At 43.9% G+C, this 19,137-nt stretch overlaps 1 protein-coding gene across 1 annotated transcript; it reads left to right on the forward strand.

The window, feature by feature from the left end:
- The first annotated feature begins 293 nt into the window (after positions 1 to 293).
- Positions 294 to 17,902, forward strand: LOC119436696 (dnaJ homolog subfamily C member 12-like). Its single transcript, XM_037703659.2, has 5 exons — positions 294 to 530; positions 1,634 to 1,712; positions 6,327 to 6,457; positions 14,395 to 14,470; positions 17,726 to 17,902. Exons 1-5 carry the CDS (start codon positions 441 to 443, stop codon positions 17,815 to 17,817), a joined length of 468 nt encoding a protein of 155 aa, XP_037559587.1. The 5' UTR covers positions 294 to 440; the 3' UTR covers positions 17,818 to 17,902.
- The last annotated feature ends 1,235 nt before the right edge of the window (positions 17,903 to 19,137 follow it).

Genomic DNA, 19,137 nt, shown 5'->3' on the forward strand with positions numbered 1-19,137 from the left:
TGTCGATGAAACTGTCGAGATTAGCAAGCGCTATCTGTCAGCGCGGTCGTGTGTAACGCTTGAGCGGCTTGAGTTCTTGAGCAGCTGTTACCACTGTTGCTTTGTGTTTCCTTAATTTTTTTTTTTCTTTCTGATAGCTCGGTTGGCTCGGTGGTTTCCGCCGTTTCCGCACTTCACCAAACGAAAGATAAGCTAACGAGAGAGAGAGAGAGAGAGAGAGAGAGGAAAAATTGAAGAGGGAAATGCTAGGGAAATACGAATGAAATACTTTCGTTTGCCATCCCTAGTTCCCTAGATAAGCAGTGCACAGTTGCGCAACAACCGCGCAGCGAAACCTGCGATGCGAAATTGTATGTTGTGAAAAGTACAGACAGGTTACTCAAGTTCTGTGAGCTTATCTGCCTCGGATCAGGGGATAAAAGTAAATCTATTTTGTGCTTATGGAATCCCTTTTAGAAAATGTTATGAAGGGCAGTTGCAAAGCGCAGCCCGACTACTACGAGGTACTTGGATGCGACGAACTCTCTTCGGTACGTTGTCTCCCGGCATTTCTCTAAACATTTGCGCTATTGTGCCATCATTCTGTGGCGATTAAGTACCTCTATCGACCTTAGAGTCCACACTATACTGGTACGTAGTACTGGTGCATCTGCAAAGACAGTCTACGGCTTTCAATCGATAAGGCGCGCGCAAGGTCGTCGAGAGATATCAACAAGTGGTTGATGGAAACTTCTTTAGCATCTCTCCTTTCGCTTTATCTAGCTCATATGTCTGCTCGAACTGCTGCTTGCGCTTGAAGGCGGCGGTCGCATGCGCGCCAACTCTATAATTTATCACATTTTTTGTTTTTATTGTCCTACGGGCTAAAGAGCATCGCAAGAAAATTTAAAATGTGAGCGTGCACAGCCGACTCTTGAACAGACAGATCATGAGCGGAAAAGCGATGCGCGAAATGTGCCAGCATGTATTTAAAAAATCGGCACGTAAACGACACGAGGGTATGTTGCCCTGGAACAACGAAAAGAGGTGTGAAATGGACGTACGTATTTATGACTCTGGCCTTCGTGACCTCGTACTGCATTAATAAAAGCTACGACGTTCATGTGCAATTTATTTCGGACAGTGTCTACTTGCCGATCCACATCTACCAGTTCACGTCCGGATGCATTGACTGACACACACACACGTACACACACACACACACACGTACACACACACGTACACACATATGTACAAGTTCATGCATTTATTGTGAGTATAATAATTTATTGTAGTGAACTGAAACTGCATATAACTTGGGCTAGGTTAGAAAAAAAAAGAAAAAGAAAAATATGCATATGGCAACTTATATGAGATGATTGAATGCTTCACCCCATGTCCACGGTGGTACCCCCATCTGCTTTTGCAATCTTGTGAAAACAGACAAACATTTAAATTTGCTGGTAATAAATTTACCCCTATCTCATTTGTCATGCTTTGTAAATTTAGGCATCCACAACAGCCATAAAAGAAATTGTATTTGTAAGAGACAAGTAAAACAATATAATAGCTTTGCTTGAATGTAGAGGGTGTGCAAAATTTTTTACATTGATCAGGACTCGACCTAATTCAGAGTATTTTGACCTCATTGCAGGATGAACAACTCCTCTGTGAGTACAAGGTAAAAGCACTTAAATTCCACCCAGACAAGAACCCAGGTGACCCAGAAGCAGGTACACATTTATTATCTGGAGGCAAATGATGTGCCTGCAGAATATGTTCGTAAAATTTTGTGTAGTGCAATGAAAATACAGTGTGCACCATAGTGTGCTTTATTTACATTTCAATTTTGTTTGCTATCACTTGATAAGAGCATGTCTGCTGGTACGTGGTTCTGTGACTGAATCACCAAGCCAGTCTTGAAACCAAACACTGCAACCTGTGAGTGTGTAGAATAGTAGGGGCGGTTGCATCGAAATGATGGAGCATGGGCCCTGACGTGAGAAATCGTTTGAGGGTCTGGAAGGCGGCTTCACAGTCGTCCGACTACACAAAGGACGCGCTCGAAGTCGGAAGTTTGTGTAGAGGAGCGGTGATGGTGGCGAAGTCACGGACAAAGCGGCGGAAGTAGGACGCTAGTCCTAGAAAGCTGCGGAGTTCTTTAAGTTTGGTTGGTGGCGGAAATTGCAGCACTGCAGTTATTTTATCGGGATCAGGCTGGATGCCATGCTTACTGACAACGTGGCCCAATACTTTAATGCTTCAGCTTGCAAAGCGACACTTTTTAGTATTGAGTTGGAGACCAGCCTTTGCTAGACATGCGAGAACTTGGTCTAGACGTTGTAGGTGCTGGGAGAAACTCGATGAAAAGATGACAATGTCGTCCAAGTAACAAAGGCAGGTCTTTCATTTTAAGCCACAGAGTACTGTATCTATCATGCGTTCAAACGTAGCTGGTGCATTGCACTGTCCAAAAGGCATCACGTTGAACTCGAAAAGGCCATCAGGTGTAGCAAACTGCAGTCTTTTCTTTATCCGGCTCATGCATTGCAATTTGCCAATATCCGGAGCGCAAGTCGAGGTTCGAGAAATACTCGGCACCTTGTAAGGTATCCAAAGCATCATCGATACGAGGCATTGGATAAACATCCTTATGGGTAATTTTGTTTAGTGCCCTATAATCGATTCAAAAGCGCACAGAACCATCCTTTTTTTTTTAACAAGCACAACAGGAGAAGACCAAGGGCTTGCTGAAGGCCTTATAATGTTGCGTGTCAGCATGTCGTTCTCTTGTTCTATAACTTTTAGCTCCGAAGGTGACACACGATACGGGCGACGGCGAATGATGCGAGAACCGTCTGTTTCAATTCGATGAGTAGTTACAGTGGTCTGACCCAGGCCTCGCAAAGAAACGTCAAAACAAGCTTCATGCTTCATTAAAATGGTGAGGAGTGCATAGGTTTGGGCCGGATTGAGATCAGCACTCAGGGTGGTCTTAATAGCACTAGTGTGGCCTTCTGTGGGCGTACAATGCGCGGAAGACATGGCAGGTGAAACACTGACGACACATACCGGCACAGCGTCGGTGAGCTTCGCGACAGTAGACCCTTTCGGCAGTAGGAGTGGCTCAGGAGTCGTATTAAAGGCTGTGAGGCTGGCATAGCCACTTCGAGAACCAGACCAAGCAAGAAGCGATGGCGAGTCCTTGAGAAATGCAGTGCTGAGAAGGTACAACCAATGCGTCTCCGTCGACAATGTCTGTTGACTCAATGGTAAGACTACGTTCTTCGTCTGGTGGGATAATAAAATCCGCTGCTGCAATGAGGTTGGGACATGCGGAATCGAAAACGGGATAAGTCTCTGTGTCGCTGATGTGAATCCTTGGGTCGCCGCACGAAATTAGTGCAGAAGCAGCGGACAAGAAGTCCCATCCTAATACCATCTGATGAGCGCATGTCGAAAGCACTGCAAGTTGCACATGATGATGAATACCGTCTATCAGAACGCGAGCTGTGCACTGTCCGGTAGGAAAGATGGGAACAGTCATTGGCACCACATAGGACCGGCCGAACATACGGCATTTGCACTTTTCGCAGACGGAAGCACAGTTCATGATGTATAACAGAAATAGCGGCTCCAGTATCTACAAGGGCGTCGACAGAAACACCTTCCACACAAACCGAGAGCAAATTGACGGGGCGAGCAGGAGGAATTAGGACAGTCCGATACAATGCAGTTTCTCCTCCAAAAACTGCAGTCTCTAGTTTTCCGAACGGGTGTCCACAACATGGGAAGCAGCACGCAAGGGCGATGAGGAACGGGGGTAAGGTGAAGGAGAGCGACGCCGGGGCGAGCGAAATGCTCGAGCCACGTCCTCGGAAGGTGAAGGAGAGCGGCCAGAAGAGGTTGTGTACGGTCCGGGAACGTAGGAATCTAACCCTGGTGGCGTAGCCTCGCCTTTCACCTGGGTGACGCCCGGCAACATAGGAGTCAAACCTAGGTGCACTGTCTCGCTCAAAGGTAGCATCGCCCCGCCTTTCATCTTGCTGACGCCGACGGCAGTAGCGAGAAATGTGGCCGCGAATATCGCAGTAGAAACAAACAGGGCGCGACGACCGCCATGGAGAGTAGTATGGCTGCCAGCGAAGCTAGGGGGTCGCAGTAAGCTTCGGCAGGTGGAGACTGAACGGTCGAGGGAGGTCGGGAGGCAATTTCGACATACCTTGGCGGATGAAATGGTCCAGTAGACTTGTCTATTTGGGCGTTTGTCATCGACGCCAGTTCGTCCTTGATGATGTCACGCAGTCCAGAAGGAGCGGGGCGAACGGTTGCAAGCGTCGCAGGTCCAGAAAGATGTGCGTGAAGTTCCTCCCTGATGGGAGTATGTATCAGCGCTCGCAACTCAACATCACCGTTGAGACGAGTGTCGCAAGAGGTGCGTGGCAGGCGCATGGACTGGAGCATGTGAAGACGTTGGCATGCTGTGATATCACCAACGCTGTTTGGGCTCTGAGTGACGAGAGCATTGAAGGCGACTGTGTTCATACCCTTCAGTATGTGGCGAACGTGGTCAGCTTCCGCCATGTCACTCTGTGCGCAGCGGCAGAGAGCGAGGACGTCTTCAATGTAGGATGTATAGGACTCGTCCTGTTCTTGTATGCGCCTTGCCAGCCTCTGTTTCACGACTTCAGAGCGTCCAGAGGACATGCCGAATATCTGGCAAAATTGCTGGGTGAATGATGGCCAGTCTGAAAAGTCACTTTCGTGGTTAAAAAACCATGTCTTCGCAACTTCGGTTAGGTAAAAAGCGACATACCAAAATTTGTGTGTGTCGTCCCAATGGTTGACGTCGCTGGCTCCGTTGTAGTGATCGAGAACAATCCAAACAGCACTGCTGATGCTGCCATGTGGGCATGAGGCCTCCACCATGTTAATGCCATGGTGAGGTACAATTAATCTTCAAGACAATCACTGAGCACTCAGGGAATTTGATCTTGCGACTGCTGTGCTAATTAATCCCCCCCCCCCCCCCCCCTGCAGAAAAAGTGAGAAATACCAAAACTACTAGTTATTCTGCAGATATGTGGTGAAGTTGGCAAGTTGGTGCATTACTGAAACAAGAACAGTAGTGGAAAGGGCAGGATGAAATTTAGGAAAATAAACACAGCATTAGAGGTATGCCACAAAGCTTAGGAAGACAAGCTCAGTACTGTGAAGAACAGGACATAGTTTACAAAGGACATCCTTTCATTCCACTCTAAATTTACAGCACTATGTTTGACCTTGTAAACTTCAATACACTTTTTATTGCTCTGCTTATCTTTGCACCCTCGTGTCTGCCTTCCTAAGCCTTGTCCAATCCTATGTGCTGTTTTTTCCCAGTTTTAGTTACTTCAAGGGTAATGCCAAGCCTAAAAGAGCACTTAGCATAGCCTTAATGCAGATTGTGCACATCGTGGTGCACTGGTTTGCCACTCGTGCATCTTCTAGCTTATACACAAATATGCAAAAGTGCTGAAAAATGCCAGTTTTCATGAAAACTTCACCATGCCAATGCCAGTGCACCATGAATTGCATATGTTGTTAAACTTCAGTTACAGTTCATTGGCCATGAAAGTTGGTCAGACAGGCGAGCTCAGCTAAATTTGGCTCCCCATCACTGTTCTCACAGGAGCTCACTCGTTATATTTTGCTTGTTATTGTCCCTGCAAACACGAATGTAATGTGCCGACTGCAGGTACTTAGAAGGTGCCAGGCTAGCAAATGCGACGGTTAAGTGTTTTACTCGCTGCTTCCAAATGGGTCCTTCATGAACATACTGTCAAAATGCAGTGTGCAAAGGTTTTGTTGAACTGAAACTGGCAAATCATTTTTTCGGAAGCCTGCAGGGTGGGGAAATTAGTTCATGAAAGGGAAGAATTATCATCCACCTGACTGTAGCATGAAGCTACAAAGGAAACCCATAAGGGTTTCTTAGAAAGCTTTGCAGTTGAAGAAAAATAGAAAAAATCCAGGACCATGATGAATTTTTCTTCAACTGCGAAGCTTTCATTTTGAACCCGTATTCGCTTCCTTTGTAGCTTCTTACTAAAGTAGGGTGGATGACAATTTTTCCCTTTCCCAAACTGAAACTGTACAGCAAAATTCGTTTGCTAAGCCTTTATGAGAAAAGACGTGCAGTCTTGCATGAAAGCTTTCTAATAAAAATTTTTTTATAACCTTTAGAAATGAATTCTAAAAAAAATAAAATAAAAAATTGGTCTTAGTAGTATTTTATTAAATTAAGGTTCAACTGTATTTGTAGCTGGTGGTTCAGTGAAAGTGCACCTCTGTCTCTTTGCAACCAGCCCAGCAATTCCAGAACATTCAAGAAGCACGTGATGTCCTGTTAGACCCTGAAAAGCGGAAAAAATATGACAAGTGGAGAAAGTCGGGCCTCAGCATGCCATTTCAGCAGTATGTCAACCTTAATGTTACGGTATGTTATTGTCTATTGTCTATATTGGTGACTACCTTATTGGCTTATCTCTATGACTGGAATGTTGTGTTTACTTACTACTTCCACTTGCCACATAGTGTGGAAAAAGTTGTGTTTAACAAACTTCGTTAGCAATTTTCTGACAAAAGTGACTGTGCAGCCCTTGACAGTTTTATCTAAAATGGGTGACCCCCCATTTTCTTGAATTATCGATTTAGTGTTTTTTAAATATATAGATGGCTTGCACTGATGTCATTGTAGCCGCCATGTTGGTGCCCCTCACGATGATAAGCTGGGTCCGTAACGTCACGTGAAAGCTTTCAATCAGATGGATTGGACTGAAGTGTTTGTAGTCGCCATGTTTGTGCCCCAACACGGTGATAAGGTGGGTGCGTTATGTCACGTGAAAGCTATCAATACGCATTTCAATTCGTAACCTCTACATTTTATGGTGAGATGAAAGAAACAAGTAGTTTTGTCATTAGCAAGATTAGTCATGGTCTTCTCTACTGTGCATTTTTGCTGTTCAACCACTGCAAAATAATCAGCACTGTTGACATGTTCCTTTTGCTACCTTTCTGTATTGCACATTTGTCAAAAGATGTACAACTTCCAGAAAACATTAACAGCTTGTCAACTACAGTTTTTACATGAGGAGGGCTTTCATGCTTTCATTTTAATACCTACATGTGCTGCAGGGCAAGCTGTTTGAATATACCGGGTATTTCTACGTAGACTACGAAGTAATATTTAAAAATAGCCATTCTGAAGTAAATAGGCAGTTCCTTCGGAGGCATGCTATCAGTGGTGGTGACCACGGAGTGATGGGTGATACGTAGTAATTAGTAGCAAGTTAACAAAAATCCATGAATTAAGTTTTAAACTATCAGTTTCAGCGGGCTCATCGTAATTTGGAAATTGAAGCAAGCTATCTGTACAAGTCATATCAACTTCTGGATGTGGAAAATTTGCCATTACCCACGGAACTGTGGCACGGTGAATTTCAGCTATCAGAGTGCGCGAAACTGAAACTGGGAGGCTGCACCAAGCGCAAAGCTGTGCCCCTCAAGGCGACGTTCTGCTTACGTCACCCAGCAGCAGGCAGCCAGTATGCTGCGGCTCCATGCTCGTCGCTGTTGCAGCGCGCTTTGGTGTTTCGTCGTAGAAACACCTGGTATATACAGGGTGTTTTATTTTATCGTTAACAGAATTTTTAAATATCACCTGTGACATGTACCACAATTCTATTCCTTGGCTACTCTCAGAAGCAGACATTATTTGCACAAAATAATAAAAGAGAATATTTGAATAATTAACACATTTTCCCTAATTAACTTTTAAACTACTTATTTCACACCACATATTGCAATTTACAAATTTTAGCCAGTGACCTTTAAAGTCATATCCACTTGGAACGAGTTATAAAGATAACACCGGTTTTGAGATATGTGTTTCCAAAGTTTGAGACTGCGACAAAATCGATGGTGGTTCCAGTAACTTTAGAGCTTCAGTCCATAAAAAGGCATTTTATTAAAAAGTAAGTGGAACAACAGTGCATTTTTGCGGCAAGATTGACAGCGCTTATCTCAAAACTGGTGCTAGTTTCAAAACTCATTACAAATAGATGTGCCTTGTGAAATCACTAGCTTCAATTCGTGTATTGCAATATGTGTGCTAAAGTAATTCGTTGAAAAGCTAATTAGTGAAATTTTGTTAATTAGTCAGCTATTCGTACTGATATCCAGTGTAAGTAATGTACACTTCGAGTATACCAGCTCAATAACTAGGTTTGTGCTAAATGCCACAGGCGATTTTTAAAAATTATTTTAATGTTTAACTAAAACACCATCTAGTATATATATATATACATATATATATGTATATTGTGAGCATTATTCATACGTTTCATATTCTCATCTGTACATACTCATCATCACGGTTTTGTGGCCTGGTAGTGGGGCTCTCGCTCGAGAGAATAAAAGGAGAGAGTGACTGCCTAAACCTTGTCTCGCAAGTGGTGGAGTGTGCTGTCCGGTTCCTTCGTCCTCTCGTTGCTGGTCTCTCTCCAGCTTCACTTACGCTATATCCCTGGAGCTCCGCTCGGGTCGCCGCCTCTACCAACTGGACTCGACCTTGTCTCAAGACCAGCAGGCCACTACCGCGACATCCACCTTGCCTGCTCCGGCGGGAACCCCTGCTTGGACGGTCACCACCCCTCAGTAGGATCCAACGGTGTTTGCTGGACTTCCCGGTGAAGACGTTGAAGACTGGTTGGAGCTATACGAGCGCGTGAGTGACTTTAACCACTGGAACGAATCTGAAAAACTTAGGCACGGTCGCCTTCTACCTCACCGGCGTCGCAAGAACTTGGTTTTATAACCATGAGCTCGATTTCGTTAACTGGACCACGTTTAAACACCACCTACGCCAGATTTTCGCGAACTCTTCTGTCCGCTCCGATATTGCCAAGAAGCTTGCTGAGCGTGTCCAGCGCTCGTGCGAGTCATACACTTTGTACATAGAGGACGTGCTCACCCTCTGCCGCTGCGTGAACACCTCGATGCCAGAGAGTGACCGTGTACGCCACCTGCTCAAGGGTATTAGGACGCTGGCATTTAATGCTCTTGTAGTGCTCCAAGCTTTTGGGGCGCACTTCTGTCGCAGTGCATCGCATTGAAACCGAAGGCAGTTCTATTGTACGCCGCCACCCGTATCGCGTGTCTTCCACAGAACGGAAAATCATTGCGGACAACGTTGACGACATGCTTAAAAGAGACATCATTCGGCCATCATCCAGTTCTTGGTCGTCTCCTGTTGTGTTGGTCCGCAAGACAGACGGCTCTGTTGATTTTGCGTCGATTATCGAGCACTTAATAAGATCACGCGCAAAGACGTATATCCGATGCCAAGAATCGACGATGCCATTGACTCCCTCCAGGGCGCTGAATATTTCTCAAGTCTCGACCTTCGATCCGGGTACTGGCAAATACCCATGCACGAAGCGGACAAGGACAAGACAGCCTTTGCAACACCGGATGGACTTTATGAGTTCAACGTGATGCCCTTCGGTTTATGTAATGCTCCTGCAACATTTGAACACATGATCGACACAGTTTTACGCGGCCTTAAGTGGAAGACCTGTCTGTGTTATTTAGACGACATTGTTATTTTTTCTACAACTTTTCGTCAGCACCTTGAGCGTTTGGACGAAGTTTTCACATGCATTTCCAACGCTGGACTCGAACTCAACACAAAAAAAAATGCCATTTTGCCCGAAAGAACATCAAAGTGTTGGGGCACCTTATCAGTAAAGATAGCGTTCGACCAGATCCCGACAAGGTTGCTGCCGTGCTTCGCTTCCCTCGCCCCGAAAATCAAAAACAATTAAGAAGCTTCTTGGGCCTGGCATCCTACTTCCGCTGCTTCATCAGTCATTTTGCTGCCATGGCGTCGCCGCTGCACAAGTTGCTGACGTCGGGCACTGCTCTCACTTGGACAGACGACTGCGAGCTTTCTTTCCAAGCCCTCAAGCAAGCCTTGACATCCGACCCCGTCCTGTGTCACTTCGATGAGAATGCACCAACTTGTTTGCACACCGACGCTAGTGGCCATGGGATCGGTGCTGTCCTTCTACAGCGTGATACCACTACACGAGAGAGTCGTTGCTTATGCCAGTCGCGCATTAACGGCTGCCGAAAAGAACTACTCGATAACAGAGCAGGAATGCCTCGCAGTAGTTTGGGCCATATAAATGTTTTGACCATATCTTTATGGACGCCACTTAACAGTCATAACCGACCACCATGCCTTATGCTGGTTGTCGTCAATGAAAAACTTGTCTGGACGCCTTGGTCGCTGGGTGGTCTGATTACAAGAGTACGATTTTGACGTTGTCTACAAGTCTGGGAAAAAGCATCAAGATGCCGACGCTTTGTCTCGCTGCCCCCTGCCACTATTATCTTCAAGCACGTCTCTCCATTGCTCGCCACTTGATAATGAGACTAAGTCTCCACTTACGTCATTACCTCTAGCGGTTACTGACACGTTCTGATCCCTACTGCAGCAGCATTATCCAACGATTGTGCGGTACTATTTCTGCACCAAATGCCCAATTACGTCGACAACTGCGACTATTTAACCTCGACAACAATGTGCTGCACTGCTACATTTACACCATCGACGGCCACCGCTGGGTGCCTGTTGTTCCACGTTCGATGCGCACACAAATCCTTGAGCCTTTCACGACAACCCATCTGCTGGCCACTTGGGTTTCCACAAAACGTACCACCGCGTTAGGAGCCGTTTCCTTTGGCCAGGCATGTCTACCTTTGTGGCCAAGTACGTCGCTTCTTGCGTCCAGTGTCAACGGCGGAAACGACCGACTTCACCTCCTGCTGGCCTTTTACAGCCCATCCCATGTCCCGAGACACCTTTTGCCATCGTTGGAATTGACCTGGTCGAACCTCTGCCCATAACGCCAGCAGGTCATCGATGGATCGTGACAGCTGTCGACCACCTCACACGGTACGCAGAGACCGCACCTCTACGCTCTAGTTCGGCCTTAGACGTTGCCGGCTTCTTTCTGGATGCCATTGTGCTGCGTCATGGTGCACCTCGTGTACTGTTCAGTGATCGCGGCAAGACTTTCATGTCACAAATGATCGAAGAAGTACTCAGAGCTTGTGGCACAATTCATAAGACGACATCCGCATACCACCCTCAAACAAATGGCTTAACAGAGCGATTTCATCGCACGCTAACAGATATGATATCAATGTATATCGGGCCAAGCCACAATAACTGGGACAAACTTTTACCTTTTGTGACGTTTGCTCACAACACTGCTATCCAATGAACTACAGGGTACTCACCTTTCTACGGCCGTTCGCCGACATTCACCATCGACGCCGCTTTGTTAACTGCCCCAATTAACACCTCGGCCAGTATACCAGAACAGTTCGTCTCGCGGCTTAACGAATGTCGTGACCGTGCTCGCTTCAACACAGAAGTTAGTCAACTAGACCGCAAGCAACGTTACGACATCTCTCGTCGAGACGTCTCCTTTCGTCCTGGAGATGAAGTGCTCCTTTGGACGCCCATTCGTACACCCGGCTTGTGTGAGAAGTTTGAATCGTGCTTTCTTGGCCCCTACATTATTAATGAACAAACATCCCCAGTGAACTATCGCGTTACTCCCATCGAGGTTTCTTCCGACCATCGTTATCGTGGTTCGGAGATCGTTCACATTTCCCCGTCTCAAACGATTCGTTCGGCGCCTCCCTCCTGGCTAAGTCGCAGCCTGGCTGGCCGCTTGCGCGCGCGGGGAAATTAGTGTGAAGCATTATTCATACGTTTCATATTCTCATCTGTACATACATCACGGTTTTGGGGCCTGGTAGTGGGGCTCTCGCTCGAGAGAATAAAAGGAGAGTCTGACTGCCTAAACCTTGTCTCGCAATAAATAAATAAAAGCTCTTAGTTATGCTCCTAAACTGACTATTACTTGCACATATATTTTGTTCATTCATCCCATGTAAATTGCCTTCAGTAGCTGCAAAGCTCTAAATCTGTAATACTAATCTAAAGAAAAGAGGAATGAAAAGTGATGAATGAATTGCCTCTTCTCATGTTATTCATGAAAGAATTTTACTTACTCATTTTGTGGTGGACATGTTGTACCATGTAAGGTTAAAGAAGGAGGTGAGAAGGTGCACCAGCTCGTTCTAAAATTATGTGAGAAGACTTTCGTACCACTTTAGAGATTGCTGTTCGAAGACTAATTCATTACAGTAGGTGTACCACCCTTTGTAAGGCTAAGGTCTGGTTCTTAATCTATTCTTGGTGTTACATGTGCCGTCACAGTAATCATTGTGTGCATTCATCGTCGAACTTAAAAGGGTAGGGCCTTCCAGTGTTTTTTGAGGTGGTGCTGATTATAATTCAAATCAGTTTTTATTGCTATGTGATGACCATGTAAAAGGTGTCGTGTGCCTTGCAGTTATTCATCTGCAAGATTTCAGCATACACACAAGTTCCCCCGATCCGGAATTTTGGCATATGCTGTTACCCATTTCACCAGTCATCCCCTCTGAAGGCATAGTGGCTATGGCATTGTGCTGCTAAGCTCGAGGGTGGGGGATCAAATCCTGGCTGCAGCGGCCGCATTTCGATGGGGGCGAAACGCAGACACCCATGTACCGTGCATTGGGTGCACGTTAAAGAACCTCAGGTGGTCGAAATTAATCTGGTGTCCCCTTCTACAGCGTGCCTCATGGTCATGTCATGGTTTTGGCCCACAATTTAATTTTTTAAATATCGCAGCCAATATCAAGCACTCGCAGCATACATGTAGAGGAAACATGCATATCATGCTTGCCTGTTTATTGTAGCCTGTTTCCACTAAAGTTGGTGGCACTATTGCCATTGTTACAGCACAGAGTTTCCTACAAAAACCACTGGAGTTCCGGAACTCTGGTGCTAATGTCTACAGCAGCTGCAAGTATGGCAGATCATCTAGCATAGGAATGATGGCCAGTACATGAATTTGCCTCAACTTCTGGCTTCAAACCGCCTTTTGACTTTGCAATGAATTGATCATTTTGAACAATATATTGCATTGTAAATGCAACTAGTATTCTTACTTATCATTCATATGCGCAGAGACTAATTGCCTTGCTGCGTTTAGAAAACTATGAGTATACTTGAAAATTTAGAAAAATGATGCATAATAAATTATGTCACACGAATGATTGAAACCACAAGCACAAAGATTAGACAAATCCATGGACTAACCGTCATTCCCGTGGTAGCTGAATGATTGCAGCGCCACAGTTCCCTGTAGTGATTTTTGTGGGAAACTCTGTGGGTTACAGCAAGCAAGCAAGTGGAGTGAGCCCAGAGGATATTTAAAGCAGGAACTAGAGTGGTGCTTTTTAGCAGTACAAATGAACCTGGACTAAACGCTGAAAAAAGAAGGCTGGCATCCGTGCTCTAAGTCGCTGCAAAAGCACCACTGGATTCGCTGGCATGTCTATCTCTTTTAAGTGCCGATCTCCAACTATGGTCTGTTGTGGTGCCCCTTAGTCAGTAAGCCCCCTATTTCAGGAAGGACTACAGAATAATAGCGAGCTAGGAGAGTTGGTCCTGGTTCATTTTGGAAAAGGCACATAGAATGAAAGACAAAGTAAAGATGGAAGACAGGACACTTGTGCTGACCACTACTGAGTGTTTACTGAAACATGCAAGCAAGTATACAACAGTAATAATAGAAAAACTGTGTGCAAGTTCCACCTGGATATCACTCCTCACTTCGTCCCTCTTAGCAAGATGGATAAAAATAGTAAGAACATGACTAAGACTAGGTAAATCTTCACATGGCTAACAGCTTAAGTTCACTCTTATGCATCACTGCAAAGGCATGGCTGATGCACAGGTTGCCTGCTCTACTCTGTGCATGCTATAAAGCTCGGTGGACTGCTTCGTGTGGTTCCATTTAACCTCGAAGTCTCCTCATGGGAGACCTGAGCCTGGGTCGTTAAACTTCACCGGATTTTTAATAAAGTTGTTTCCATCCATCCATTCAATTTAACCTGGAACTTCTAAATCCAGTTATGGGTTGGAACCTACAGAAGTCATCAATGTACCATACAAGCTATTATCTATTCATGTTGGAGTGAATTGTTCACTTTTATGATTAAATGTTTTGTACCATAGGTCACTTGCCTAGTCGTCCTGGCAAAAGTATATGTAAATGCCACTATTAAAAAAAAAGTCAAATGTATAGGTATAGATACTTGTTAAAACAAATTGTATAAAACAATGCAGTTGAACATACTTATTGAACTTTTGTGCTTCGTTGATTGCACGAATGCTACAATGCTTAAGATGATACTATTACACCCTTTAAAATGACTGTTTTGCTTGAATTTTTTTGTCAGTCTCTACACTGGGTTACCAAAAAGACTAAGAAGCCAATGCTGATGGATTGCTGTCATCAGGCACCTAAGCAAACACGTAAGCAGCATTCTTTGCTATTTTGTGTTGTATGGCACTACGGATTTAAATTGTCAGACTGGCTGCAGCCATGTTCTGCTCAGTCTGCCATGTGTATATACAAGTTCCTCTTGGTGATAGGCATTTTCCAGTGCTGTAATACTAGGTTGAAAATTTTGCCATACCACAGCAGTTGTGCAAAATGCACTGCACCAAACACTTTTTGGGAAATCTACTTTGTTTAGGGAACGAAATCGCCTTCTTTTAATACCTATGGGCAAGTTTCAAAGGCATCTTTAAACAGGCACATCTTGTTTCCTGTCAAATTTGCTGTTGTGGAATCTTTTAAACACTTTTGTTACCATACAGTGCATAATGACTAGTGAGCATATTTTAAAAATCTGCACATACGGTAAACCTAAATGGAACATCAAGAGATCTAAAACACTTTGTTTCATTAGTTGGAGTTTCATATATTGGTGAAATATACAAAAAGGTACAAGGACTAATTTAGTTTGAGTTCATGGGTACTGTCAGCTTAGCTGCAGTATGAACATTCTCACTTTAAAGGGACACTAAAGAGAAAAACTAAATCAGTTTAGAGTGATAAAGTTGAGAACTTTATTTTTTATCAGTTTCATAGCAATAGGTAGATTATTAGAACAGAAAATGTAGGTTAAACTTCCATTTATTGAATTTCATGCTGAAACTCCAGTGCCAGTGTGTCTGTGTGATGTCTTGGATTTCAACGTTAGAAGTCTGAACAAAAAGTTCTTTGTCTAAAGGATCAAACAAAAAGTGATGTTAAAAACTCCCTAAATTTTGCTGAATCACTCTCAAGAACAACAGCTTCAAGCTGGTGAACATATTTGTACAACCATTTCTGCAGTTACTAGTGAACCATAAGATGTACTACCATTGAATAGTACAGTTAGGAAATGCCTATATTAACAGCCCGTGATGATGGTGTCGGGAACCGAGGGGTTGCAGCGGAGCGCCAAAACAAGGAGACCAGCTTAGCAGGCTTTTAGAACGGACTGGCGCGTGCCGTGCTTGCGCCGCTAGCACGCACCGCCCAACTTTATTCTCCTCGCCATCCACAACCGGCCCCAAAGCGCTGGCCGAGAGCGCCGACCTTTGCGTCCCCGCATAGCAGCAATGGCATTCTAATGCTTCCTTGAGATTTTTTATAGCATGCTGTATTAAATAAAGGTACACACTTATTGTGATACGAGAGGCAAATTTATGTATGATACAAGAAGCAAAACTGTGTGTAGCAAATTTAAGGACAGTACATACACTATACAGGGTGTCCCACGTAACTTTAGCCAAACTTTAAAAATATGCAAATGCCACCTAGCTCAACAGAACCAAGGTAATGCTGTTTGCGGTCGCTTAGAGATACTCGGATTATTTTTTGCATTCCACCTAATTAGATAATTAGTCATAATTAATTAATAAACTTCTCAATAATTATAATTAGATGAAAAGTGTCAATGAGAAAATCGTAGAGCACTACGAAAAACTCCCGATACAGCTTTCTGTTGCTCAATGCGTGCAACATAAAAGTGTTTTTCCAAATGTGAAAGAAGCCCGTGAATACACGCAAAGTGCCTCGAGCGGCCAGTCGCGCGGCAATTTTGCGTGCATTCATGGGCTTCTTTCACGCTCGGAAAAACTTTTATGTTGCACGCATTGAGCAACAGAAAGCTGTATCGCGAGTTTTTCATAGTGCTCTACGATTTTCTCATTGACACTTTTCATCTAATTATAATAATTGAGAAGTTGATTAATTATGACTAATTATCTAATTAGCCAGAATGCAAGAAATTGAGTATCTCTAAGTGACCGCAAACAGCATTACCTTGGTTCTGTTGAGCTAGGTGGCATTTGCATATTTTTAATGTTTGGCTAAAGTTACGTGGGACACCCTGTATAGTAAACAGACCATGGGTTACTTTCGTGCATTAACAAACTTTCCAACCATATAACAGAGCTGCTTATTTGACTGTCAAGCATGAGAATAATCTTCCAAGTACATAAATGTAGTTAGATCTGATACTAAATAGCATCACATAAAACAGCCAAAGCAAAGGTATCAGCCTACTTTTGCTTGAGCATTTATTGACAGTCCATCTCGGTTATTGCTCTGTGTCACGAGTACCAGCATGTGAAGTGAAAGATTTGTATCTGCACACCCAAGGTACATTTTATTGTGCCTCTGGCCACAAGATAGTGCTCCGTGCTTGTGTATGTGGCAGATCTTTAACCCTATTTGTGTTTTGTACGAGCTAGGTTCGTTCACATGTTTCTGGTAAAAACGGCCAAGGGTGAGCTATGCTCATTGACGGTACTTTTCACTTTCTGGCAATGCCAAGGACGAGCTGGTTTCGTCTCAGTGCTGGTAGATGTTAGCACAGCATTCGTGGGGCAGCACAAGCAGGAGCGAGTTTATTCTGGCAGTGGAAGTAAAACAAGTTGGTAACTGGAGTCTTTAAAAATGGCGCCGCTGGAATCTCGAGCTTCCTTGGCTTCTTTGCGAAAAACAAGAGCCGACTTCAGCAATGAGTCGAGCTATTTCAAAGATGAAGCGTACTGCTCTTTAAGTGAAGAAGACAGCAATTCTCGATGCACTGAGCTCTTGTTCTGAGAGCAGTGCTTCTAGAAATTTTGACATCGCAAGACAGTGGCCCTGCATGCCTACTTCACTTCCAGTTTTTGGCATTTCTAGTTTAGACGTTTCATGTGGAGGACACAGCTGACCCATTGGAGTATTTCCAAATGTACTCTGCAGGCGAACCTCGATTTCATGTTCTCTTTTCTTACCTATCGCATGGTATATGGTATAGTGCTGTTAAGCTTCAGTTTTGTAATAATGGGCGAGATTTTGAATAAATAAACACTTAATAAAATTTCTGCAATGTTTTTCATAAAAAATTGCATCATAATGGAGTGAATTTGTCACTTTTATGATTAAATGTTTTGTAGCGAAGTCACTTGCCAATTTGGCTGTTTTTTGTAAAAATTTGGGATAATAGTTTGGCACAGAAAGGGTTAAACATCTTCTTTAGTTTCTCCGTTTCGGTATATGCTACAGGCCTAAAGTAGATGCTACTGGTTTCGGGTTTAGGAAACATTGTGGGCCTAGACAGTGTATATTAACTGATAAAAAAAAGAGAGAGGAGTGCAGAGTAGAAAGGGAACATGTCAGAGTAGCATTTTTTTTTTCTTCTTTTATTGATACTTGTGCAATATATACGTCTTTGTGCATTGCAGGTGTGGATGATTCAAGTGATGCTTTGTCGAGTTGGAGGAGCAAGGAACCTGCTGATGAATTGCTGAGAAAATTCAGAAATTATGAGATCTGATTTATCCTGAAGAATGATTGTTGCTTTGATGCAGTAAAGGTCACATTATGTGCTGTGAATGTAAATATGTCTATCACATATAAAAGTGACAGTGTCAGAATTGAATGCTGCAAGTCTCAATTCACTTTGCTCAACACCACACCACCTACTACAGCTTGAACACAGACATCTAGTGCAGGTGTGACAATGATGTACGGTCCGCATTCAGGTTGGCTAACAATTATATTCCAGTGGTTGTATGTACTATTTTTTTCGCCTGGAGTTAGCTGACGAAGCTCTCAATAGCTGCCTATATTCAAAAATAAATTCTATATACACATGAACAGTAGTTTCGATTTCTTAAAAAACTGTGAACTCAGTGGAGACTGGTAAAACCATTCCTTCCTCCATTTTTTTTGCAGCTTATTGTTCTCTCTTCCTTTGCTTCTGTCATGCTCCTCACTTTGTCCTCACAACACTCCACATTCTGAGACCTTAAACTTGAGCCCTCCTGGAGTGGTACCGGACAATGTTCCCAATGAAGCTTGGCTCAGTTGTCTTTCCAGGAATCTCTTGGTAAACTGACTTGAGAATTGTTTGCCGTCTTCACGATCATGTATGGACTGCTAAATTGGTACTTGGAGCCACCGAGTCCTTCCTTTCTTGACGATGGTTAAACTAATGGGTTCAATTGCAGGCAACTTGCAGTAGTACCTATTGTTGAAGTTCCTCTTCTTTATACATTTGTATGTATACTTTGTTGTTTGGCAGTCTGCTGAAGAGTAATGCAATCGTGATGATTCCTCTGATTCCTCACTAGTGACCTGCTGGAAGCCAAGGACCTCTTTCATGTGCAGAGTGTGGACTGCAACCCAAGCCATCTGTGTTGTAGGTCACTGCTGCTTTCCAGGATGCATTTTCACCCACCAGAGACGAGTATACACCCAAACACATTTTTAGGTCGAGAATCCACCATATTGCGAGTGTTGATTTCTGGGTGGTATGGTGTCAAAATCTTAATACATCTGATCCCTCTTGTTCTGCCTATATTTTGCGATGTAAAGCATGTATTTTATCAAAGACCAAATTTGTTGTTTTGAACATATCTCGTTCCATTAGGGGCAATTCCAATTGGCATTTTATTTTCTGCATTTAGTTTTAGCCATGCTTATATTTTCCTTGGTCACTATATGAAAAACCTGCGTCTTTCGCACTCCTTCCTACTTCAGTAAAGTTGAGGTAGATTGCTTCAAGTGGTGCATTATGTAGGAATGACAATTTCGTTTACATTGGGTTTGTATTTAGCTTTGGACGTTTGACATGGGTGGCAAATACAGACAT

This window comes from Dermacentor silvarum, chromosome 1, assembly GCF_013339745.2.
Source record: "Dermacentor silvarum isolate Dsil-2018 chromosome 1, BIME_Dsil_1.4, whole genome shotgun sequence".
NCBI lineage: Eukaryota > Metazoa > Arthropoda > Arachnida > Ixodida > Ixodidae > Dermacentor > Dermacentor silvarum.